The 26665-nt window shown below is 47.7% G+C and overlaps 1 protein-coding gene and 1 pseudogene across 2 annotated transcripts in view; both read left to right on the top strand.

Annotated features, from left to right (window-relative positions):
• The window catches only part of CDH5 (cadherin 5), a 38002-nt gene extending 12036 nt beyond the window's left edge, over nt 1-25966 (top strand). Inside the window, exons 2-12 of the mRNA XM_030795927.1 lie at nt 676-904; nt 7895-8183; nt 9518-9634; nt 10579-10743; nt 11624-11811; nt 13368-13615; nt 17314-17456; nt 19235-19359; nt 19699-19804; nt 22014-22259; nt 23831-25966. Of these exons, the coding sequence (XP_030651787.1) occupies nt 695-904; nt 7895-8183; nt 9518-9634; nt 10579-10743; nt 11624-11811; nt 13368-13615; nt 17314-17456; nt 19235-19359; nt 19699-19804; nt 22014-22259; nt 23831-24348 (2355 nt within the window). The 5' untranslated portion in view covers nt 676-694 and the 3' untranslated portion in view covers nt 24349-25966. The remainder of the gene's footprint in view (nt 1-675; nt 905-7894; nt 8184-9517; nt 9635-10578; nt 10744-11623; nt 11812-13367; nt 13616-17313; nt 17457-19234; nt 19360-19698; nt 19805-22013; nt 22260-23830) is intronic.
• LOC105739374 lies at nt 24508-25966 on the top strand (annotated as a pseudogene). Its single transcript, XR_001115295.2, has one exon. The product of XR_001115295.2 is annotated as an uncharacterized LOC105739374 (transcript).
• Nucleotides 25967-26665: the final 699 nt, after the last annotated feature.

Below are 26665 nucleotides of genomic sequence, written 5' to 3'. Positions count from 1 at the left end.
AGGAGCTGCCATTGGCAGCAGCCTCACACCCTCTTTCTGGAGACCTTCCCCACAGGCCCTTCTCTGGGCTCCCATATCCCCTGCACTTGCTTCTGTCCTAGCACATGTGAATCGCAAGTAGAATGGTTTCCACATCTGTTTTCACCCTCCCCGATTCGGAGTTCATCAAGGCATGAAGGGGGTCTGGTTCTGCTGGTGTCAGCAGGCAGTGACGGATGGAGTGAACAGATAAAGGGAGTTTGGTTCCCCATGGAAGCTGCTCACACCCTTAGGCAGTGGCCACCATATATGGGAGATCAGTCAGAGTGGTGGAAGAAATTTTAGGGAAAGGATGCAAACCTTCTTGAAAGGTCAGAAGGTTTTGCATAGCTTCAGGGAAGAATAAGCAGAAGGCAGCTGTTCCACCCTGAGGCAGAGGGTGAGGAGTAGGTACAAGGAAGTGTAGGGAAATTTTTCTTAAATGGGCTTGTTTACTCATGTTGTCCTAAAACCGACCTTTCATCCGAGTGCATGACTGCTCCCTGAAAGGGGGAACAGTAATGTTAATTACCCGCAGATTGTGTTTGCCCCAGGCTTTTGGCATTATATCTAGCTGCTCTTATGCAAAATACCTGTGTCTAAGTACTCCTTTCATCGTCACTGGCCAGAGTCTGAAGGTGTCTCCTCTTTCCCCAGATCTGTTCCTGCTGGGAAGATGCAGAGGCTCATGATGCTCCTCACCACATCAGGCGCCTGCCTGGGCCTGCTGGCAGTGGCAACAGTGGCAGTAGCAGGTGCTAACCCTGCCCAACGGGACACCCACAGCCTGCTGCCCACACACCGGCGCCAAAAGAGAGACTGGATTTGGAACCAGATGCACATTGATGAAGAGAAAAACACTTCACTGCCCCATCATGTAGGCAAGGTAAGGCTCAAGCCCCAGGACAGGAGAAGCCATCAGCAGCTGGCCCATAGTGACAGTGGTGGTGGTGATGGCGATGGTGGCAAAGGTGGTAATAGATATTGTGGTGGTTGTAGGAGTGGAGATGATAAGGGTGAAGGTGGTAGCAATAGTGGTAGAAGTCGTGGTAGTGGAAGTAGTGGTGGTAATGATAGCAATGGTGGTGGTAGTGATAGTGATGGTGGTAAGGATGGGAAAGGGCAAGGTGGTGGTGGGAGTGGTGGGAACGGTGGTGGTGGCGATGATAAAGGGGTAGGTGGTGGTTGTGATAATGGTGATGGTAGTGATGATAAAGGGGTAGGTGGTGGTCTGATGATGCTGATGATGGTGGTGCTGATAAAGGGTAGGTGGTGGTTGTGATGATGGTGATGGTGATGATAAAGGGATGGGTAGTAGTTGTGATGGTGGTGATCATGGTGATGGTGGCGATGATAAAGGGGTAGATGGTGGTTGTGATAATGGTGGTAGTGGTGGTGATGATAAAGGGGTAGGTGGTGGCTGTGATGGTGGTGATCATGGTGATGGTGGTGATGATAAAGGGGTAGGTGGTGGCTGTGATGGTGGTGATCATGGTGATGGTAGTGATGATAAAGGGGTAGGTGGTTGTAATGGTGATGATGGCAGTGATGAAAGATAAATGCTGATGGTGGTGATGATGGAAGTGATGATGATAGTGATGGTGATGGTGGTGAGGATGGGGAAGGACAAAGTGGTCGTAGTGGTGGTGGTAGTGATGGTAAAGGGGAAGGTGGTGGTTGTGATGGTGGTGATGGTGGTGGTGGTAGTGATGGTAAAGGGGAAGGTGGTGGTTGTGATGGTGGTGATGATGGTGGTGGTAATGGTGGTGGTAGTGGTGAAGGATAAGTGTTGATGGAGATGGTGGTGGTGATGATGGTAGTAATGAAAGATAAGTGTTGATAGTGGTGATAATGGAGGTGATGATGATGGTGGTGGAGGTGGTGGTGAACTCTATGGTTCAATTTCTCCCAGACCTTGGTCTGTAAACTAGATATCACTAACAGAAGGGCCATCCAGTGCCCAAGCTGAGGAGGCTCGCCTGGCCTGGGGGTTCAAGGTTTAGGACAGGACCAGCCAACCCTGCCATGAAATTTTCCCATTTGAAAGATCAGAAAAGAACTGTGCAGCCTTCCACAAAATTGTGCTGAAGATGAAGTTAATCATCCAGGCCATATTTTTGCCAACTCCAGTCTAGGCCTTTGAACCTCCTCAAAAACCCCTTCTCTCAGGCTATCCCTGTTCCCTGTGACCCTACACAGCTCCCCATATTCCACAACACCCATAATGACGTACCTGACCCAAGCCTGCCCTCAGAGGCAGGACCTCAGACTCTGACCCTCACTTTGTCCTCCTTTAAAACATGTCTATCCCAAGCCCATCCTCCTAGAGCTCAGAGCATATCTGAGTGACTGCTGAATTGCCCTACCAGGTCAAATTGTCATTGATGTCAAAGCCATCCAGTCTAATTGAAAGGAATGGCCCTAGTAGTGGAATTTCACACACAATGACGGGTAGATGGACTGTGTGCTTTCAGAGTTTTCAATGAGGAAGAAAGTTATTTTGAGTGCGTTAAAATCTCACTTTGTCAGCTTCTTGGAATCTAAATGATAGGTGCAAAAAAGAACATGTCAATGTACTAGAGAAAGGAAGGACCATTCCAAGCACTGGACTGGGTGCCGGAAAGATAACAACAGTGGGCTAAGACAGACATGGTCCCCACTCTCATGGAGAGGGTGGTCTAGAGCAGGGATCAGCAAACTACCCCCTGCAGGCCCAATCCAACCCACTGCCTGGACTTGAAAATAAAGTTTTATTGGAACACAGCCACACTCATTCATTTACAGATTGCCCACAGCTGCTTTCATGCTACAATGGCAAAGTTGAGTGGTGGTGACAAAGACCAAATGACCCATAAGGCTGCAAATATTTGCTCCCTGCCCTTTACAGAAACAGTTTACCCATCCTGGTCTAGAGGGGCAGCATACGTCAGACAAAGAACCCCACAAATGGTGTGGGGGTGCTCTCTGGCTATAGAGAAACAAGCTGGAGAGGAACTTTTGATGGGAAGGCCCAGTCTGGCCATGGCACCAGAAATGCCCCAGCAGATCTTGGTCTGTGGACTGGCTATAGAGCCATCCCATGCTCAGACTGAGAAGGCCAGCATGGCCTCAGGGTTCAGGGTTTAGGGCAGGGCCAACCATGGCTGCCATGAAATTTTCCCATTTGGGAAATTAGGAAAGATCTGTGCAGCATTTGACAAAATTGGACCGGAATGGGGCCAGCTGGGGAATCTCCACTCGGAGCCCCACCTGGCTGTGCCCATGGCTCCCAACAATAACTGGGATCTTGAAGTTCTCCAGCATGGCCACTCATAGGGGAAGACACTTGCCCAGGGTCACACTAGGAGACCAGGACAGAGCCCCAGGAGAATGCAGCCCTAGGAAAACCGGCATTCCTGACTCTCAACACAAATGCGAGCTCTGTGTCATACAGGAAAATGTCGTCAATCCACCTGCATCCTTCCCGGTGGGATAATTGTGCCTTGAATCAGCCTCTAAAAAGAATGTCTGACCTCAAGGAAAATCTATGGAGTGAGTCAGGGAAAGTCCGTAGAAAGTGGGGGCAACCTTTCAAGGGCTCGCCCAAGGGTCTCTAGCAGCAGGAAGAACGCCAGGCCTGCTGTCATTTGCCAACAGCGTTCACTTGGCCCCTGGCATGGGGCTGGGTCTCCGAGGAACCACAAGGGGTCGTCATGCTGGGAAGAAACAAGGGTGCCTGGAAAAGGCAAGGACGGGGCTCCAAGGATCACCTCCGGCTCCTGAGGATGTAATCCGAGGGAAGGAAGTCCCTGTTTATCAAGGTCAGAGCCTGGAGCCTTTGTTTATAGACCTGGCTGGACAATGGGAGCGAGTCCTGAGCCGCCTTCTGAACCCACAAATACGGGTTTTTGGCATTAAGATGTTATGTTTAAATACAGTGATCTTAGAAAACAGGGGTAGGGGGAATGGAGGCTCCCAGAAATCCATAACCCTCATCTAACCATGAGAAAAACATCAGACAAATTCCAACAGAGGGGCATCCTGCAAAATACCTGACTCGTACTCCTCAAAACTGTCAAGGTCATCAGAAACCAATGAAAGTCTAAGAAACTATCATAGCCATGAGGCACTTAAAGAAACATGACAACTCAGTGGAATGTGGTATCCAGCTTGGGATCCTGGAATAGAAAAAAGACATTAGGTAAAAAAAAAAAACTAAGGAATTCTGCATAAACTATGCCCTCTGGTAAATAATAATGCATCTGTATTGGTCCATTAATTATAACAAATGCACCACACTCATCTAAGACGTTCATACTCCGGGAAAAAGAGGAGCAGGCATCTGGAAACTCTGCCCTAGTTTCTCAATTTTTCTGTAAATCTGGAACTGTTCTAAAAAATAAAGTCTAGAGAAGAAAAATTGAAGGGAAGGAAAACAGAAACTGGATATTCACATGAAATGGTATGCAGAACTCCAATCACACAGATCCAAGCTGATTTCCTCCCTCCATCCTCCCTGCCCTGGTGGGTCCTAACACACCCACCCAGAACCCAGTTGGAAGGCCACCATCTTATCCTCACCTTGAGCAACTCACACAGGGCCCCAAACTGTCCCCTTCTCTTTGAGTCTCCACTGTCCACGCAGGTCACAGGTTACAGAGCTGAGGCACAGCTTCTTGCCTCTAGTCCAGCTGTCCATCATGCATCCTGGCTACTGGGCCTTAGTACCTCCTCATGAACCCACCTGCCCCCTGTGCGCCACAGCCTTTCTCCAAGATGCTTGTTGCTGCCCACCTCTCTCCCACCCTGCCCAACCAAGGGGGCAATCCTCACTCCCTGTCTCCACTTCCTCCCCTTCTAGACTCTTCCCTAGGCTGCATCATCTAACTTCCCAGCCTATCAACCCCTGTCACTGCCCTCACTGAGGGCTCCAATGACTGCACTGCTGCTAAACCCTGGGGACACTTTCCAGACCTCATGGGATGTGGCCATACCCTTCTGGAATCTCCCTCTTCTTTCGTGAGACCCCAGCCTCTCTGAGTTCTGAGTTCTCTGGAGGAGTCCAGCCTTTTTTTTTTTTTTTTTTTTTTGAGTCAGAGTCTCGCTGTGTCACCCAGGCTGGAGTGCAGTGGCGTGATCTTGGCTCACTGCAACCTCTGCCTCCCAGGCTCAAATGATCCTCCTCCCTCAGCCTCCCAAGTAGCTGAGACTATAGGCGTGTGCCGCCACACCCAGCTAATTTTTTTTTTTTGTATTTTTAATAAAGATGGGGTTTCACCATGTAGGCTGGTCTCAAACTCCTGACCTCAAGTGATCCACCCACCTTGGACTCTCAAAATGCTGGGATCACAGGCATGAGCCACCATGCCTGCCCGAGTTCAGCCTCTCTAAAGAGTCCTCAACAGATGCCTTCACACAAAAGCCCTTGCTCTATTTGACCTTAAATGATGTGAGGCAGACTCAGTAGCTCATGCCTGGAATCCCAGCATTCTGAGAGGCCGAGGCAGGAAAATTGCTTGAGCCCAGGAGTTTGAGAACAGCCTGGACAACATAGTGAGACCCCATCTCTACAAAAAAATACAAACATTAGCCAAGCTTGGTGTTGCACACTTGTAGTCCCAGCTACTCTGGAGGCTGAGGCAGAAGGATCGATTGAGCTCAGGATGGGGAAGTTGTAGTGAGCCAACACTCAGCCACTGTACTCCAACCTGGGCTACAGAGCAACCCCCGTCTCAAAAAAAAAAAAAAAAAAAAAGAGGCTGAGCGTGGTAGCTGACATCTGTAATCACAGCACTTTGGGAGGCCAAGGCGGGCAGATCACTTGAGGTCAGGAGTTTGAGACCAGCCTGGCCAACATGGTGAAACCCCGTCTCTACTAAAAATAGAAAAATTAGCCAGGTGCAGTGGCACGCTCCTGTAATCCCAGCTAGTCAGGAGGCTGAGGCAGAATAATCGCTTGAACCCAGGAGGCGGAGGTTGCAGTGAGCCAAGATCGTGCCACTGCACTCCAGCCTAGGCAACAGAGCTAAACTCCATTTCAAAAAAAAAAAAAGCAATGTTGCACTTCCTCAGCGTGCCAGCCTCTGCGGCTGCAAACCTAGATCCTGAGAGCCACAATGGGATCTGTGCCCTCTGTACTCCTAGTGGGGGCCTGGCACCTCCCAGGCACCAAGTTATATTTTTTAATTGAATAGAATTCTATTTTGGGGACATACTAACCTTCTATGAGAGTATCATTGTATATGCATAGAATACTATTCTATAGGAACTATACTGCTCCCAATATTTTCTATGATTCTTTAAATGGAATGTTTAGCAATTCTAGCCTTCTAAGATCCTCTAACCTGTGGCTCTATTATTAATAATTATTAAGTATCATTTATAGAGTCCTGTTTGGTGTAAGATGCTTTACATATATTATTTTCCAAATCTTATTCCTTGGGACATGAACAGGACATGTTACACAGAAAAATGGCTCTGTGGTCTAAGAAGTATGGAAAATCCTGAGTTACACAAAGCTCACTGGAGTTCTTTTCTGCAGAGCTGTACATTGTAAATCTCCAAGAAGAGAATATTTTATGTACCATTTTCTGTACTGGGCCCAGGGGTGTGCTGATAAATGTTTGACAACTGGCCGTCCAGGGGAAAAGGTTCTGATTTGTAGCACTTGCCAATTTCCGTGGTGTAAATACTCTCACCATGTCTCATTTCAAGCTATCAATGTGATGTCATCGAAGGCCAAGACAAGATGGGAGAAGATACTCATGAGCACATCATTATGTAGCATTTCCATCATACAGATCCCATAAACACAGATAACCTCAAAACATAGTCAAAGGTAGCGAAATAATTAGGAAGCGATGAATTCTGAGAATTTGTTGTTTTTCATATGATTTATTTAATTGTAAGTTTACATAATTTAATTTATAATAATGGCTGTATTTAACAATCAGCTCACAAATATTCCTGAAAATTTAAGCTGGTTCTCAAAAGCCAGGCTGATACAATTCAGCGCCAGCACACCACTGGCTAGGACCCCACCTTTGTGTGGAACAGCAAAAGAGTTCACTGTTCCCCAGAACTTGTCTTCAAAAGTGCTGTTCTACTCCTTAGAGCAAAGCAACATTGGAAGCAATATCATTTCCATTTTACAAATGAGGTAACTAAAACTCAGAGAGGTTAAGTGACTTCTACAGGGCAAAAATATCCTTTGCCTTCCAATGGCACCAAGTATATTTTTCCACTCAAAAAATGTTTTCTAAGCACCTAATCTGTTCAGGCACCATTCTAGGCATACTGGGGCTCTGCCAGGCAACTCACACCATGAGAACAACTCATTGGTGACTAGTCAGAGGTTCTTTTTTTTTTTTTTGGCTTTTTAAAAATTTTATTTTCAGGGGTACATGTCCATGTTTGTTACATGTATATTGCATATTGGTGGGGATTGGGCTTCCAGTGTACCCATTACCCAAATAGTGAACATTATGGCCGATAGGTTATTTGTCAACCCTCGCCCTCATCCCAACCTCCCCTGTTTTGGAGTTCCCAGTGTCTATTATTTCCATTTTTATGGCCATATGTATCAATTGTTTAGCTCCTACTTATAAGTGAGAATATGTGGTATTGGATTTATTGCTTCTGGGTTAGTTCACTTAGGTTCATTTAGGATTATGGCCTGCAGCTCTATCCATGTTGCTGCAAAGGACATGATTTTGTTCTTTTTTATGGCTGCCAGAGGTTCTTGAGAAAAAATCTCAGTGTCATATTTAGGGACCCTGGCCAGCACCACACACCACATACACACATGCACATGCACACTTGTGTACACACACTCTCACATACTCTCACACGCAGCTGCTGCCACCCATTCCCAGCTCACGTCACCTCTTCTTTCTAGATCAAGTCGAGTGTGAGTCGCAAGAATGCCAAGTACCTGCTCAAAGGAGAATTTGTGGACAAGGTCTTCCGGGTCGACGCAGAGACAGGAGACGTGTTCGCCATTGAGAGGCTGGACCGGGAGAACATCTCAGAGTACCACCTCACTGCTGTGATTGTGGACAAGGACACCGGGGAAAACCTGGAGACGCCTTCTAGCTTCACCATCAAAGTACACGACGTGAACGACAACTGGCCTGTGTTCACGCATCGGTTGTTCAATGCATCTGTGCCTGAGTCATCGGCTGTGGGTACGTTGCATGCCCACTCTGTCCTCCTCCGTCTCCCTTCTCCCTCCCTCATCCCCAACCTGAGGGCACCTCTCACATCAGCCACTTCACTGCCTGGGGTAGGAATCCAGTGAGTTCAGGGCAGTGATTGTAATGCCTGTGTTGCCACATTATACGATTTGAAAGAAACTCTAGTTCCTAACAAGCTCTGATCTGGCCACAGGCTGAGCTCTGACCCTAGTCATAGACTAAGCCCTGAACCTAATCATGGACTGAGCCCTGACTGCAGTCATAAACTTGACCCTGATCCTGATCCTGTACAGAGCCCTGATCCTGATCATGGGTTGAACCCTGACACTAGTCACAGACCAAGCCCTGATCCTGATCGTGGACTGAGCCTTGACCCTAGTCATAAACTTAGCCCTGATCCTGATCATGGACTGAGCCCTGCCCCCAGTCATAGACTGAGCCCTGATTCTGATCATGGACTGAGCCCTGACCCTAGTCATAGACCAAGTCCTGATCCTGATCATTGAATGAGCCCTGACCCTATTCTAAGACCGAGCCCTGATTCTGATCACGGACTGAGTCCTGCCCCTAGTCATAGACTGTGCTCTGATTTTGATCATGAACTCAGCCCTGGCCATCAGAGGCATATCTCACTACTCTTTGGAACAAACTCCACCCACTGCCTCTGACTGTCAGGACTAGCACACCAAGAGTGTAGCCTTTACACGTGAAGACTGTCATGGCCTGCCACTAAGGCAAATGGATTCATGTCTAGGGGCCATGCTGGTGTGGTGTGGGGGACAGAGCACTAGCCACAAGGTATGTCACCAGCCTGGGCTCTGGGCTCAGGAGGTTACTACTCCACCTCTTCAGTACCCCTCAGACTCCAGAGGGTGCCAGAAAAGAGCTTCCCTCCTCAGTCCAGAGTCTCCAGCCAGGACCCTGGGACCAGACCTTCGGGTTGAGTGTGAGATCCTGGAGTTCAAGGGGATGCGAGAAGTGACACCACCCCTTTGGGGGCACCTTTCCAGGAGAGGGAGAAGCAGCTTATTGCTGTCCTCGGTTTCTCTCCCTGGCCCCAACCCTCCACCCCTCCCTCATTTCCCCAGGAAGTACACAAACCACCTGATCTCTTTGACCCCTTCAAGTTTGACCTGGCTGGGCTCCCACTGCCACTAGCACTTTGCCCCCATGCAGGCTCCTCAGAAAACAAAACAGCCTTTTATTCCCAGGACCTGGGGGAGGTAGGGACAGAGCACAGCCTGATCCCCATCTGCTCTGTTCCAGGAATGGGGTAAGGGGCCTTTCAGTCACAAGTCAGCAACCCCAGGGTTCTCTCTCTGCAGGGACCTCGGTCATCTCTGTGACAGCAGTGGATGCAGACGACCCCACTGTGGGAGACCACGCCTCTGTCATGTACCAAATCCTGAAGGGGAAAGAGTATTTTGCCATCGATAATTCTGGTCTGTGTGACTAACACTCCTGGACAGTCAATGACTTGGAGGGACAAGGGGAGGTGGATACTCCAGGTGCATGTGCTAAGGGAAGTCCAGTCTGACAGGTTTCACTAGCTACTGAACCACACTGTACCATGGAAGTAGTCAGCATCATATGTAAAGACAAGGCGGCTGGTCAAGGGAGAAGGAAGCAGGCAGATGCCCAAGACGTGGACTCAAGTCCAGGGAACAAAATCAGGATCTTGTTACCCAAGAAGTGTCCAAGGGGCAGCAGAGGATGCTGGCTAGCTCCTCTGGGTGCAGGTTCAGATAGACCTGGTTTCCAAAGCCAGCTCTGCCACTCACCCCTCTAGAGACCTTGGACAAATCAACTAACTTCTGCAAGCCTTAGTTCCCTCATCTAGGAAGTAGGAATGCTTATATTTATATTGTATGGTAGTTGTAAAGTTTGAGTTAGATCATGTATAAAGGCAGCAAGTCTCATGTGGTGACTTAACAAAAAATATAAGGACTGACTCTTGGGAGCAAGAAAGAAGTCCAGGGAAATAGTTCAGTCTGAAAGTAAAAAAAAAAAAAAAAAAGAAAGAAGTCCAGGGGAACTGTCTTTCAGAGAGATAGCAAATACATAGCACAGATGCCACTACTATGCTACAGTGCACCAAGGCAGACATCACTAATCTATCACAGCACTCTTTCCCTCTGAGCCTAGATATAGCCTCATGGTCTTTGTCAACACAATATTTCAGGTGGCGAGGACCAATACTGAACCCAGCTTTGGCCTCACAGTATAGGCTATGGAGGTAGCGGGTTGTAGACTCACAGTTCTCAGCCCCAGTTGCACAGTGGAATCACCTGGGAAGCTCTTAAGTCAGGTTCTCTCTGGGCAGGCCCTAGGCATCAGTATTTTCTAGAAGCTGGTAACATGGCTCCTGCTGGGACTCTTTTTGCAGGACGTATTGTCACAATAACCAAAAGCTTGGACCGAGAGAAGCAGGCCAGGTATGAGATCGTGGTGGAAGCGCGAGATGCCCAGGGCCTCCGGGGGGACTCGGGCACGGCCACCGTGCTGGTCACTCTGCAAGACATCAATGACAACTTCCCCTTCTTCACCCAGAGTGAGCCCCTCCTCAAGGGCCCTGGGAAGGGGGGCTGGGATACCCCAGACTCAGTGACTTGGGCTCTGGGAGAAGAGTTACACATCCCTTTACTTCTTCCTCTATCCCAGGGTAGGCCTGATGCCCAAAAGAGTCCTTTGGGTGAAGGGAGGGGCCCTGCTTCCATCCCAATACCACATTCCCAAGGCCATCCTGCTGCCCCCTGCCACAGTCCCCTCATAGGCCAGAGGGAAATCCCACTCCCTGCTGGGTGCCACCACTGTACCGTGTCCCACCATGAGACACAAGCAGTTTCACCTAGATCCCACAGGCTTGAGAAAATCAAAGCCCTGAGACCCATGTCCCATCTAGAAATTCCCACAAGCCAGTGAACATGGGGACAGCAAAGTTCTATATCCAGAGCCAGGGTTGGGCCCTGACCCCACCTACACACTGATCCACCCCACAAAGAATGTCTAATGAGAGCTTTTCCCATGCGCTGGGGCAGATGGCTCTCCACTTGCAACTCCCAGTGCTGATGCTGTCATTCAGTTGTTCAGCCGCCCTAGAGACAGGCCAGCTGTCCTGAAGTGGCTTCCTCGTACATGGCATAAGCTCCCTGAAGGCAGGACTTGTCTCTCTTGTCCATTGATAGGTCCCCTAGCAAAGTGCTTGGCATACAATAGGTGCTCAATAGCTATTTATTGGATGGAGGGATGGATAGACGGACATACAGATAGGGAAGACCCTCTTTACCTTGAGAATCCCAGGGGTATTATTATTTATGATTATTTTATTATGCCCATTTCTTGTATCAAAATATGTTAGAATAGCTGAAAGAGACAATCGCCTATTCTATCTCATTAACCCAAGGCCCTTTGGGGTGCTCTGTTTGCATCAGCCAAGTACACATTTGTCGTGCCTGAAGACACCCGTGTGGGCACCTCTGTGGGCTCTCTGTTTGTTGAGGACCCAGATGAGCCCCAGAACCGGATGACCAAGTACAGCATCTTGCGGGGCGACTACCAGGACGCTTTCACCATTGAGACAAACCCCACCCACAACGAGGGCATCATCAAGCCCGCAAAGGTTTGTAGGCCAATGGCAACAATGTCAAATGTGAGGCTTGGGGCTCTTGGCACCCACAGGTCCTGCTTGGGGATTACTCCTGGGCCAGAGACCATCAAAGGACCATCAAAGGACCATCAAAGCTCCAAGCTGGTCACGTGTTCATGGAGACTGTGATCCAGTGTCTTAGGCCAAGTTACTCGGGAAGCAGATCTTAAGGCCATGACTGGGTATAAATTGTTTATCTGGGAGGTGATCCCAGGAAGCCCCAGGAGCAATGACCCATTGTGGGATCAGTGTGGAACACATCTCAGTGTTGGAGCAGCTGAGGGTCAGGGAGTTGGGGTATTTATACATCCACTCTCTGTGATGTTGACTGAGGGCTGCCCCTGGAGTTATTACCTCTCTGGCACTTTCTGGCCTGCCATGTGTCCTGACCAGTAGAAATCCATCAGCATGAAGAAAACAGTGAGTAATTGTGGTGACATGGATGGCCACTGACACTGGATGCTGCTGACAGCCAGAGAAGCCAGATCAACTGAATCTGGAAGAGGAGGGAGAGGTCCTGTGAGGGGCATAAAAAATGCCTCTGGAATGGCCATACAGAGGACTGCAAGTCCTGGGCCTGAGTCCTTCTCTGACCCAGCCCCATGCTGGGGCTTGGAAACACCAAGGAGAGGCAGACACAGCCTCCAGTGTCAGCAAAGGTCTCAGCGAACGGGGAAGACATACGCATGAACAAAAAAAGTACAGCCAGGTGTAAGAGATACACAGCAGCTCTGAACAGGGAGCAATTACCTCTGCTGGGAGGGGTTTCTGAGAGAGCATCTGATTACCTTCTGCTTGGCTTCCTAAGGGATGAGTAGGAGTTTTCTAGGCAGGCAAGGGCAGGAGAAGGATCTTGAGCAAAGGCATAAAGAAAAAGCATGTCCGGCCGGGCCTGGTGGTTCATGCCTGTAATCCCAGCACTTTGGGAGGCCGAGGCAGGTGGATCACCTGAGGTCAGGAGTTTGAGACCAGCCTGGCCAATATGGTGAAACCCCGTCTCTACTAAAAATACCAAAATTAGCCAGGTGTGGTGGCAGGTGCCTGTAATCCCAGCTACTTGGAAGGCTGAGGCAGGAGAATCGCTTGAACCTGGGAGGTGGAAGTTTCAGTGAGCCGAGATCGCGCCATTGCACTTCAATCTGGGCACCAAGAGCACTATTCTGTCTCAAAAACAAAGAAAAAGCCTGTCCTTAAGGACCTGTGGGTAGAACCACTAGTGATGCCCTTAAGAGCAGGACCATAGTTGATCCACTGCATGTCCCAAACGCTGGAAACAGGGCCAGGCACAGAGCCAGGGTTGTGGGTGTGGACATGAGGCTGCTGAGATGAAATGGGGAGCAGCTGAAGACAGACACCTGGCCCAGCCGCTGTCTTGATGACCTCAGAAATATCACTTGTCAAGGCCATGGGCCCCTCATCTATAAAATGGGTGTCATCCTGGTACTACCTTGCACGGTTGCTATGCATATCATGTGCCACACACATGCTTGGCCCAGAGCAGGCACTCACCATCCTTTTTTCTTATGCAGCCTCTGGATTATGAATACATCCAGCAATACAGCTTCATCGTCGAGGCCACAGACCCCACCATCGACCTCCGATACATGAGCCCTCCCGCGGGAAACAGAGCCCAGGTCATTATCAACATCACAGATGTGGACGAGCCCCCCATTTTCCAGCAGCCTTTCTACCACTTCCAGCTGAAGGAAAACCAGAAGAAGCCTCTGATCGGCACAGTGCTGGCCATGGACCCCGACGCGGCTAGGCATAGCATTGGGTAAGGGGGCGCGTGTCGATGAGGATGATAAGGACAATCCGGCCTGGATGTTCCTATGCCTGCTGGTCTGAGGCCAGGACTCAGAGAGGGAAACTGGCTTCTCCTGGCACTGACAGGGAAAGTGACAGAGGCAAGACCAGAAGCCCAAGCTCTTGCACTTGGCAGCCTGGCATCTCGACCTGCCCGGGCTCCCCGACCTAGCATGGTCCTGGGCATGCAGAGCTACTTGTCCTCTGTCCAGCCTTGAAGGCTTATTCTCTGCACCACAGCTCTCACCAGTCCTATGTGGTAAGATCTGACAGTCAACAAAGCAACCAATCAGACGACACACCAGAGGCGCCTTCACTAAAACTGTATTCTTGAATCTATCTCCCCCAAACCACAAAAGTAAGAAGTGTTCATTTTGTACAGTGAAACAACACAAAGATCTACCAAGAAAACACTGATAACCCCCACTCTCAGATAACTCATATTCGTGGCCTAACCTGGTCCTAATTGCTCCTTTCTTTTCGTGACCACACAAACATGTGGATGCATTTGTGGTGGGTTTGTTGTTGTCTGTTTGCTTTTGATGTTTGATTGTTTTAAAATTTTTTTGGATCATGCCATGCTCATTTCATCGATATTTGCTCTTCTATCTTAACTAAATTTCTCTTTTACAATCTTTAGAAAAAAAGATATAGTTCCAACAGATATTTTTTAGAGCCATATAATATGCAATAGTAAGTATAAATTCAATTCAATCTTATTTTATTGCAGATGCATAGCTGATTTTGCCAGCACCATTTACTAAATATTATAATAATAAGTCATCGTTTTCCCACCTTTGTTATATACTAAGTTCTCTGTATATACCTGTATGTACTTCTAATTCTCTGTCCTATCTACTGTTCTATAGAAAAGCCATTCTGTTTTATTCTACTAGCTTGTATAAGTCCATTCTTCTATAAAGAAATAGTTAAGACTGGGTAATTTATAAAGAAAAGAGGTTTAATTGGTTCACATTTCCACAAGCTATACAGGAAGTATAGTGGCTTCCCCTTCTGGGGACGCCTCAGGAAACTTACAATCCTGGGGATGCAGGCACATGTTACACGGCCAGAACAGGAGTGGGAAGGGAGTTGTTACACGCTTTTCAACAACCTGATCTCATGATAACTCACTATCTTGAGAGCAGAACCTAGGGGATGGTGCTAACCCATTCATGAGAACTCTGTCCCATTGTCTATCCACCTCCCACCAGGGCCCACCTCCAACACTGGGGATTACATTTCGACATGAGATTCGGTGGGGACACAGATCCAAACCATATAGCTTTACACTAGATCTTAGATACACGTAAAAGTCCTTCCCATGTTGCTTTTTCATTTGATAAAATTTTTTGTCAACTCTCATTTTTTCTTTTGTGAAATTTAAAATTTCATATCCAGGTTTTTTTAAACATTCGAATTCTAGTGTTTGTATATTATAAACACTAGTGTTTATATATTAATTTTGGTATAGCTAATGTTTCAAGGGTATTAAGTCTTCTTATTAAGGACAAAATATGTTCTTCCATTTTGGCCTCATATCCTAAGTTTTGGGACTACTCTTTTCATTGCCATTCTATTCTAAATAGCCTGTAATTATAATTTTTGTTTCTCCTTTGATCCAAGGGTTTATTTAAGAGATTGACTTGATTTCATTATTTTCATTTATAAGTCAGAGGGGATTTTTTTTGTTTTGCTTTAGCTTGTTCTGTGATGTGATACAATTGTATTTGTGCCCACTTCTTCCTAGAATATCTAAGTTTTGACTTTATGTATTTAAATTTTTCTATTCAGTTAACAAAGGTTTGCAACTATTTTACCTTCATTATGGTTTGTAACTTTCATCCGAATGTAATTAGCCAATTTGTTCTGCTTAAATATTTTGCCTTTAATTCTGTTTCCTGATGTTACATTTGTTAGTCCTGTTTTCATGTTGTTCATATTCGCCTAATGCAAATTTTCCAACCTTTACTTTTAACTTTACCAGGTCATTTGGCATTAAGTTGTCTCTTGAAAACAAGAATGCATTTGGCTTTGCTTTTTAATCTAAACTGAAATGCTTTGTGTTTAACCTATTTACATTTTTCATCATAATTGATATGTTTGATGTTACTTCTTTTATCTTGTTTTACATTTCTCGTTTATCAAACTTCATGGCTTTTTTCATTTCTTCATCTTTGCTATACAGTCTATGTTTCTTTATTTTTTTTTTCTCCTAGATACTTGGATGAGGTGCATCCATTTTTATTTCTACCAGTGAGATTTACTTCTATCTGCAAAATTTAAAATGTTTTCTTGGACCTATATTTTCTAGTTAAAACTATTATACACATACACACACCCGTTGCTTTTCTATGTATGATAAACAAATCAATAGTTTTGTTTTAATTCTTCCCATACCAGGCTTTTACTTTATATTGAGATGTTTAGTTAGATACAGTAAGTTTTCAAAAAAAAAATTCAGGACACAAATATCTTAGTTCTTTGCCTTTTTTGGGGGTGGGGGGGACAGGTTCTTCCTCTGTCACCCAGGCCTAGAGTGCAGTGGCACAACCATAGCTCACTACAGCCTTGAACATCTAGGCTAAAGCAACCCTCCCACCTCAGCCTCTGAGTATCTGGGACTACAGGCACACACCACCAAACCAGGCTAATTTTTTTTTTTTTGGTGAGACAGGGTCTCACTCTGTCACCTGGGCTGGTCTTGAACTCCCGGCCTCAAGCAAACCTCCAGCTTCAGCGCCTCCCAAAGCACTCAAATTACAGGTGTGAGCCACCGTGCCCAATCTTGTCTTCTAATAACACCTAGATATATTCATATAATCCTCAGATTATAAACACTTCCCTTCAAAAATACTATCAATGTATTCTAGTATTTAACTTTGTGGGGGCATCTGAGGCAAATCTGATTTTTCTTTCTTCATAAGGAAATTATTTCTTTCTGTCTGGACTCTTTTCAGTTTCTTCACACAGCCTTGAAATTCGTAAGTGTCATCAGGATATGCCTAAATATTGGGATTTTTTCAATGATGCCTGATGTCAATGACATCTTATAATCTGTAGACTCAAGCCTTTCTTCAGATCAGAAAAGTTTTCTTTTTTTTTTTTTTTTTTTTTTTTTTTTTTTTTTTTTTTTGTATTTCTTCTGTTCTGTTTGTTCTGGGATTTTCCTCATTAATAGCAACTATTATTCCTATACACACAAAACATATATATTTATCTTTCCATAGATTTTTCCTGATTTCTGAAAGAACTTTTTAAATTTTTTATTTCACAAAGTTAATTTCTTTGTAATTACTTCATATCTCTTCCAGCTCTTTTTGTATTCCTTCCTGGCTCTTGCCCAATGATCTTTTCATTAATCACTAAAACAAGTCCCAGCTATGGTGTGATGTCACCTGTTCAGCTCTGAAAGTGCATCTGATGGTCTCAGGTACCACCTTCAGTCCAGTGATGGCAATGTAACTAAGATCAAAGACATTATCTTGCTATCCTGAATCCCTCTGTGTAGGTCCGCTCCTGTCTGAGTGGCAGAGTGCACTGAGCAGTGAGAGAGGGGCATGGAGTGGGATGCAGGGGACAGGTGCAGAAGGGCCTTGTCCATTATGCTGAGGAGTGTAGACTCAGCAAAGAACAATGAAAAGCCATGAAACTCTCTCCCCTGGGCAGATACTCCATCCGCAGGACCAGTGACAAGGGCCAATTCTTCCGAGTCACAAAAAAGGGGGACATTTACAATGAGAAAGAACTGGACAGAGAAGTCTACCCCTGGTATAACCTGACTGTGGAGGCCAAAGAACTGGATTCCACTGGTGAGTGGCCACATCTGCCAGGGCACCTGGATTCTTTTCCTTTTCCCTCATTCTTCCAAAACTGGCATAATCAATACTTTGGGGTCTCTAGACGTATTAGAAGTGCCTGCTGAAGCACCCGCTGGTTGGGATGCTTAGAGCTTCCATGCCCAAGTGTGGTCCTTGAACCAGCAGTATCAACATCCCCTGAAACCTTGTTGGAAGTGCATCTCGGGCCTCACCCCCACACGGAATCAGAATCTCATGCATGTCACAGTTTGAAAAGCACTGTCATGAAACAGGCTGTGCAGATGTCTCTGTGACAAGAATCACCCAAGGCACCTATTAAGCATAAAGCTCTACTCCACCCTGCAGGTTCTGGTCCAGTGAGCCAGAGATGTGCATTTAACAAGGGTCCCATGATTCTTAGTATCATGGCTGTTTGGGAAATGTTCCTTCAGAGGCTGTCTATGTACCAGTTAATAGGTAGCATTCAAAATGTGAAGCAGCTTCCAACTTTGAGATTGTGAGTTTCTCCAGAAATGGTGTAATTTTTGCCAGAGGGAGGGGCAAGAGTTGGAGTTTTGCATCCTTTATCTGTATTAGAAAATCACAATCACCCTCCAGGAGAACTATTAATACTCCCACTTTACCCAGGAGCCCACTAGGCCAAGGATCCCTGGTGCCTGCCAGGACCACCCAGACTCACTTCTGCCAACACAGCTGCTGCCCCAAACTGTAATGGACTCCTGCATGTTTGGCCATATCAGTCTTTGCTTCTTTCTCCTCCACATAATCCCATTCATAGACTCTTTACATTTAAATGGTTTAAAATATGGAAAATACAGAAAAGGAGAAGAAAATATTCCTCCCACCAATGCCACCATGCAGAGACAGTTACTATTAGCACATTCATGTATTTTTATGTTTTTTTATACATATTTTTATACTTACACGAGATTGTAATGTCTGTGTAAGATATTATATTCCACATTTTTACTTAACCTTATTCCAGAACCACTTTCTCATGGTACTAATTTTTTTTTTTAATAGAGAGATAGGGTCTCACTCTGTTGCCCAGGATGAAGTGCAGTGGCACAATCACAGCTCATTGCAGCCTCTAATTCCTGAGTTCAAATGATCCTTCCACCTCAGCCTCCTGAGTAGCTGGGACTACCGATGTGCACCACCTCACCCAGCAAATGTCTTAATTTTTTTGTAGAGATGGGGTCTCACCATGTTTCCCAGGCTTGTCTCCAACTCTGGGCCTCAAGCAGTCCTCCCTTCTGGGCCTCTCAAAGTATGAAATTACAGGGTGAGCCACGGCACCCGGCCTTAAAACTATTTTTAATTATATTTTTAAGGTGTAATTTACATAGGCATTGTCAGTGGCCATCCATTTCATTCTTTTCCAGTGGCCTAGTTTACTGACCCAATCTCACTTAGCTTATTTACCTTTTCAATTCTTTTATGATTAATTTATTATGTTTTATGTATTTAATCAAATAATTAAATTTTTAATTTTAGGAATTTAATTACAATATTTTTTAATGCACTTAAGTGGTTTACCTTTTTGATTCTCATGATCAGAGTAATACCTCAGTAAACTTTACGGATGAAGATTTAACACCTCCCCCCCACCAAACTCCTTGCATCCAGAATACCAACCGCGAGCCTCTGTTCCACAGCCTCCTCCTGCAAAAAGTGGCCTCCATAGGGCAGCCCTCCTTCCACACATCTTCCACCCCAAGGGCCAGCATCAGCTGAGCCCATAATGGTGACAGTCTTCTCCCCTGCAGGAACCCCCACAGGAAAAGAATCCATTGTGCAAGTCCACATTGAAGTTTTGGATGAGAATGACAATGCCCCGGAGTTTGCCCAGCCCTACCAGCCCAAAGTGTGTGAGAACGCTGCCCATGGCCAGGTGAGTCTGGTTCAGGTGGGAGGGGAAGGCAGCACCACCCTGGGGCAGGCTGGGGGGCAGAACTGCTCAACAGAGTCAGCGGAGTTCCCCTGTACAATAGCCTTGAGGAAAATAACATTATGCCCATTTTACAGATGGAGAAACTGAGGCTCAGAGAGAATATATGGGGAGTAGATTGGCAGGGCAGGGAAGTAGAAAGAGTGGCTTTATGAAGAACTAAATAGGTGAGTGTTGCAGGTGGGAAACAGCCACGGTCAGGTCTAAACCCAAAGGCTCCATCGCTAAACCTCAGACCACCCCACCACCATCAATGACTATCTCCTGTCTTCCACACTCCAGCTGGTCCTGCAGATCTCCGCAATAGACAAGGACATAACACCACGAAACGTGAAGTTCAAATTCACCTTGAATACTGAGAACAACTTTACCCTCACGGATAATCACGGTAGGCATCAAAGTAATCAGTTCAGCCGGGCATGATAGCCCACGCCTGTAGTCTCAGCTACTCAGGAGGCTGAGGCAGGAAGATCGCTTGAGCCCAGGAGTTTGAGGCTGCAGTGAGCTATGATCACATCACTGCACCCCAGCCCAGGCGACAGAGCGAGACCCTCTCTCCAAAAAAAGAACAAATGTAGTCAGTTGGCTCTAACAGGGTCGGGGTGAGGTTATTTGAGTCTTGAGGCACCAAGGTCAAAGACCAGGCCAACAAATTGCGGGCAGGCTCCCACTGGGATTTTCAAATCATTAGATATTTTGTACAATTTCTGCCGCATACATTGTACAATTGGTCTGTGCAATGGTCAGAGACACTCCATCCAAACTCCCAAGTCCACATCGCCTGCAAGGAGCCAGCGAGGAGTACAGAACAGATGTGAGGATGCAGGCAGTCAGCTCAGTTCAAGAACTAGCCAAGGAGTCCCCTCCCACACTGGAGGCTCTATGGGTCAGCAAAACTGCAAATTAAACATGGAACTTTGAGGTCATTCCCAAAGAGTCAAAACTGGAAATGTGAAATCCTAAATCCCAAGGATACAGTGAGCTTTGTTTTAATTCAGCTACAATGACTACTCACGATTAGCAGGGTGGCCCGTGTGATGTCATTAGCAGCCAATCAGAGCTTCTGGGGAGTAGGTGCTGACTTGAGTGATGATGCCGAGTTGACTTCATTCCAGCCACAAGTAGGCAAGCTTCCATGGCCTCTGAAATTTCCTCAGAAAAATAGAGAAAATTTCCCTTGGGGTTAAATAGAGTGATCCTTCACCCAGCACAGGATGGAATTCCTGCCTGTCCCTAAAGGGCAAAACTATGGCGGATGAGGATGGCTGTATTGCAGCAGCCCATTGCTACATTTGAGGAAGACTGGGGAGTGGCGTCCCTGAGAGTTGGAGGCAGACTTGAGGGATCAACCACAGACCAGTCCTTAAGGAGACTCCTGTGGGATGGAGAAGGTGGCCCTGATGTATTGACAGTCAATGACAGACCATTCAACGCCCAGTTGTCATTAGAAGTAAATAATGTGGCAAAAATGTCACCCCCTCCCCAATGTCCACCTCAGTCCCATCTCAGAGTGGGGATCTGCAATACAGTAGAAAGATTCAGTGCCACCCCAAAGACACCCATATACAATAGGAGGCAAGCCTGTTCGTGTCAAATTCACTTATATCATGAACATCCTGTGTGTCAAAATCTCTAGTGTCTCCCGTAAGTATCAATGACATATAGTTTATTTTGAAATATAATAGACTTAATGCTGAAATGTAATTATGAATAATGAAATATAATTGGCTTTCATTCAAAATCGAAAAGACGGATTCCTGGGTTTTTCAATCCAGTGTGTGGAGCCTGTGTAGCTAAGTAAATCCTGGAGTAGGGAGTCCCTGGATCCTTCTCTGATCATTAACATTACAACCTCCTAGGACCCTGCAAAAGGCAGATTATCTGGCCTCTGCCCAGAACCACTGAATAATAAGTGTGTGTGAGCATAGGGGTCTGAAAATCAGCATGTTTTAAAAGCTCCCTGGGGGATTCTTGGGTACAGGAAACCACTGATTGGATCTGGGAAGGTGGGCAGGGCTAATATTTAGACAAAAGAATTTCCCAGTTCCAAGCTGCCTGGGAAACCCGCAATTCTATATGTAATCATTTTCTCTGCGCCCCAAGGGACACACCCATTGTTTTTACTGTTTTCAACAATGTAACAATGGATTTTCAGAGACAGCAGAAGCTGCCTTAGAAGTTAGCCTAATGCTAAAAGACTTTTTAGAACTTTATTTTTCCCCATTGCTTGTCAAAGCTTGAAACAGTGCATTAATTAATTGAGCTGAAAGAGAAAACCTCCTGTTACTGCAGTGGGGTTAGGGAAGAGGAAGGGGACAGGCATCAGTCGCCCACAAATACAGAAAGCAAAGGATTTTACCTTCTTTCACCAAGGCATTCTTGGAGATTGGGTCAAAGCTGCTGCCCCAAAATATCCCCTCTGTGGAAGAACAGGCCTGCACTCAGGTGGCTGAAACAAGAGGTGCTGGGTGCAAAGGGCAGAAAAGCAGCCCAGGCAGCACGCGGGCTGATGCAGTCAGGGAGGGCTTCCTGGAGAAGCCAGGTTTCCCCATCTGTGCAGATGGCAAAGCCTGACTCCAAGGCCTTGGTGTTTCCAGATAACACAGCCAACATCACAGTCAAGTATGGGCAGTTTGACCGGGAGCATACCAAGGTCCACTTCCTACCCGTCGTCATCTCAGACAATGGGATGCCAAGCCGCACGGGCACCAGCACGCTGACCGTGGCCGTGTGCAAGTGCAACGAACAGGGCGAGTTCACCTTCTGCGAGGATATGGCCGCCCAGGTGGGCGTGAGCATCCAGGCAGTGGTAGCCATCTTACTGTGCATCCTCACCATCACAGGTCAGTGCTGGGCAGAGTGGGGAGAAGACACAGTGGGTGGAAGGGGACGGAAGGTGTTGGGAGGTGGGGAAGCTTCACAGGAGAAGTAGAGGCCAGAGGTTCAGGCCCAACCCTGCCTCCAATCTGCGATGCAGCCCTTGGCCAGTTCATGTGCAAGATACAGGATGTGAGCTCCATCCACCTGGGTGCTCACGGTGGGGGATGAGCCAGGGAGGAGGAGGGAGCGGGACTCAGGACTCCTCCCTCACGCATCAGGCCAGTATCACTTTAAAATAACTTAGACATAACAGTCACTCCTTCCACTTAGAGATTTTCAGCATTTACTGCGTGTCAGGCATTGTTCTGGGCATGTATTTACATAAAACCTATTTTTGAAAAAGGAAAAAGGATCCAGTTCTAAAATGGAAAGTTTAAAAACTTCTAGTTTAGATTGTCTCCACGTGCTTTCTTTCTTTTTATAGAATTCCTCCGGCCTTGATACATATTTTTTTCTTGTTTGGGCCTCGGAAATTTTAGGAGCATGTAGGCCTTAGTTTGGATTTCCCAGGGAGCAGCCCTGGGATGAGGATTGGGGTGGAAGTGGTTTATTTAGGAGGTGGTTTATTTCCCTGGATACCTCCTAAGGCAGAGGGGGAGTGAGGCTGGGAAGGGAGGAGGCCAGCGAAGGTGGAATGTTCCCATCGTGAGGAACTGGAGCCTCCTCCCACAGGGTTGCCCGGAGGCAGCATGGGGCCACCCCCCAGCATCGTCCCACCGGGGGAGCAGAGTGATGTACTGTATCCTGCATTTCACTTGCCATGAGACGCAGCAGGGGCTGATCCTCCAGAGGAAGCCCTCAGGTGATTAGAGATCATCCTGGCACTCATGGCAAGGCCTGGATACAGCCACGGGGCACCTGCAATACAGACTCCAGGCCTCGCCTGCCTGTAGCCCCCCGACAGCACCCTCGGTATGCCCTCCTTCTGGGACTTCTCCATTAGAGATTTCTCCTTTATTGATAATTAATGATGATGATGGCATCCCCACCACAAATAGAATTGCATTTAACCTCACAACCATCTTCCCAAATATGAACAGAGCAGGGAGGTCATCATTTCCATTTTACGGACAGGGAAACTGAGGCTGGGGGGCAGGGCTGCCTTCCAGGGCATCCCAGCTTTAATTATGTATATAGTAGTTTGTTCAGTAACTCAAAGCTAGAAGGCCTGAGCCTAATTTTAGAAGCTCTCTGCACTTCAAGGTCCACCCGTCCTCAGGGATCCAAGACCCTCACACAGCCACACCCCTCAGAGATTCCCACAGGCTAGACATCCGCACCTGCCCATGGGTGTGGGGGAACGGCAGGGATGGGAGTGTCGGGCGAGGTGGGGATGAGGGTGCAGGGGAGCGGCGGCGGCGGGGTGTGGGGGGACGGCGGGGATGGGGTTGCAGGGGAAGGGGGCCAAAGAGATGGGAATGCTGGGGGCGGGTGCGTGGGGGTGGGGTTGCGGGGGGCGGTGGGGATGGGTGTGTGGGGGGCCGCCCGGGCCGCCAGCCTTGTCTGACTCTGCTGCTCGGCTCCCTGGCCTCAGTGATCACCCTGCTCATCTTCCTGCGGCGGCGGCTCCGGAAGCAGGCCCACGCGCACGGCAAGAGCGTGCCGGAGATCCACGAGCAGCTGGTCACCTACGACGAGGAGGGCGGCGGCGAGATGGACACCACCAGCTACGATGTGTCGGTGCTCAACTCGGTGCGCCACGGCGGGGCGAAGCCCCTGCGACCCGCGCTGGACGCCCGGCCGTCCCTCTACGCGCAGGTGCAGAAGCCACCGCGGCACGCGCCTGGGGCACACGGAGGGCCCGGAGAGATGGCAGCCATGATCGAGGTGAAGAAGGACGAGGCGGACCATGACGGCGACGGCCCCCCCTACGACACGCTGCACATCTACGGATACGAGGGCTCCGAGTCCATAGCCGAGTCCCTCAGCTCCCTGGGCACCGACTCATCCGACTCTGACGTGGATTACGACTTCCTTAACGACTGGGGACCCAGGTTTAAGATGCTGGCTGAGCTGTACGGCTCAGACCCCCGGGAGGAGCTGCTGTATTAGGTGGCCGAGGTCACTCTGGGCCTGGGGGCCCAAACCCCCTGCAGCCCAGGCCAGTCAGACGCCAGGCACCACAGCCTCCAAAAATGGCACTGACTCCCCAGCCCAGCACCCCTTCTTCGTGGGTCCCAGAGACCTTATCAGCCTTGGGATAGCAAACTCCAGGTTCCTGAAATATCCAGGAACATATGTCAGTGATGACTATTCTCAAATGCTGGCAAATCCAGGCTGGTGTTCTGTCTGGGCTCAGACATCCACATAACCCTGTCACCCACAGACTGCCATCTAACTCAAGACTTCCTCTGGCTCCTCAAGGCTGCAACGCAAAACAGACTGTGTTTAACTGCTGCAGGGTCTTTTTCTAGGGTCCCTGAACGCCCTGGTGAGGCTGGTGAGGTCCTGGTGCTTACCTGCCTGGAGGCAAAGGCCTGGACAGCTTGACTTGTGGGGCAGGATTCTCTGCAGCCCATTCCCAAGGGAGACTGTGACCATCATGCCCTCTTTCGGGAGCCCTAGCCCTGCTCCAACTCCTTCATACTCCACTCCAAGTGCCCCACCACTCCCCAACCCCTCTCCAGGCCTGTCAAGAGGGAGGAAGGGGCCCCATGGCAGCTCCTGACCTTGGGTCCTGAAGTGACCTCACTGGCCTGCCATGCCAGTAACTGTGCTGTACTGAGCATTGAACCACATTCAGGGAAATGGCTTATTAAACTTTGAAGCAACTGTGAATTCATTCTGGAGGGGCGGTGGAGATCAGGAGTGACTGATCACAGGGTGAGGGCCACCTCCACACCCACCCCCTCTGGAGAAGACCTGGAAGAGCTGAGACCTTGCTTTGAGACTCCTCAGCACCCCTCCAGTTTTGCCTGAGAAGGGGCAATGTTCCCAGAGCAGAAGACCTCTCCCCTTCTCTGCCTCACCTGGTCGCCAGTCCATGCTCTCTTTCTTTTCTCTGTCTACTCCTTATCCCTTGGTTTAGAGGAACCCAAGATGTGGCCTTTAGCAAGACTGGCCAATGTCCAAACCCACTCATGACTGCATGACAGAGCCAAGCCATGTGCCTTTACACCTCGCTGTTGTCACATCTCAGGGAACTGACCCTCAGGCACACTTTGCAGAAGGCAAGGCCCTGCCCTGCCCAACCTCTGTGGTCACCCGTGCATCTTCCACTGGAATGTTTCACTGCAAACACACCTTGGAGAAGTGACATCAGTCAACAGAGAGGGGCAGGGAAGGAGACACCCAGCTCACCCTTCGTCATGGACCGAGGTTCCCACTCTGGGCAAAGCCCCTCACACTGCAAGGGATCGTAGATAACACAGACTTTTTTGTTTTAACCAATAACTAGTTTCTTATAATGATTTTTTTACTAATGATACTTACAAGTTTCTAGCTCTCACAGACATATAGAATAAGGGTTTTTGCATAATAAGCAGGTTGTTATTTAGGTTAACAATATTAATTCAGGTTTTTTAGTTGGAAAAACAATTCCTGTAACCTTTTATTTTCTGTAATTGTAGTAATTGCTCTACAGATAATGACTATATATTGGCCACACTGGTGCATGACAAGTACTGTATTTTTTTATACCTAAATAAAGAAAAATCTTTAGCCTGGGCAACATAGGGAGACCCTATCTCTACCAAAAAAAAAATTAATTAGCCAGGCATGGTGGCAGGCACCTGCGTTCCCAGCTACTTGGGAGGCTGAGATAGGAGGATCACTTCAGCCTGGGAGATCAAGGCTTCAGTGAGCTCTGAACGCACCACTACACTCCAGCCTGGGTAACAGAGTGAGATCTTGTCTCAAAAAAAGAGAAAGAAAACCTTTGAGATTCTTCCATTTCTAGAGCTGAGAGAGCACTTGTGAAACACACATGCACAAACATATAAACATCCATACAAGCATGCACATGCACACACAAATACACATACACACACACATGCACACACATACCACCACCACCATCATCAGAGGAACCTACAGAAGAGGAGACATTTATAGATTCCTGGGAATATGCCAAAGCTTTTCAAAGCCTTGTGTGGACAGCTCATTCCTTAACTTTTCATTTTTAAATTTTTGTTAGCTTCTTATTTGCCCCAGCCACTATCACTGCCTCAGGCAGCTGCAACGTTAAACAATTGCCACTGATTACTTTCAACGAATAACCTCAGAGAAAAGGCTATGTGTATTGAATGAGTACCAAGTCAGGTCGAAAGAACATAGCCTTGCAAGTGGAGTTTCTTCCAGGGAACTACCGGACAAGTTGAATAATGACAGTTATCTGGGAACTGGACTTTGCAGAAGCTCCAACCCTGTT

This window comes from Nomascus leucogenys, chromosome 2, assembly GCF_006542625.1.
Source record: "Nomascus leucogenys isolate Asia chromosome 2, Asia_NLE_v1, whole genome shotgun sequence".
Lineage (NCBI taxonomy): Eukaryota > Metazoa > Chordata > Mammalia > Primates > Hylobatidae > Nomascus > Nomascus leucogenys.
This window is presented reverse-complemented; position numbering and strand designations above follow the sequence as displayed.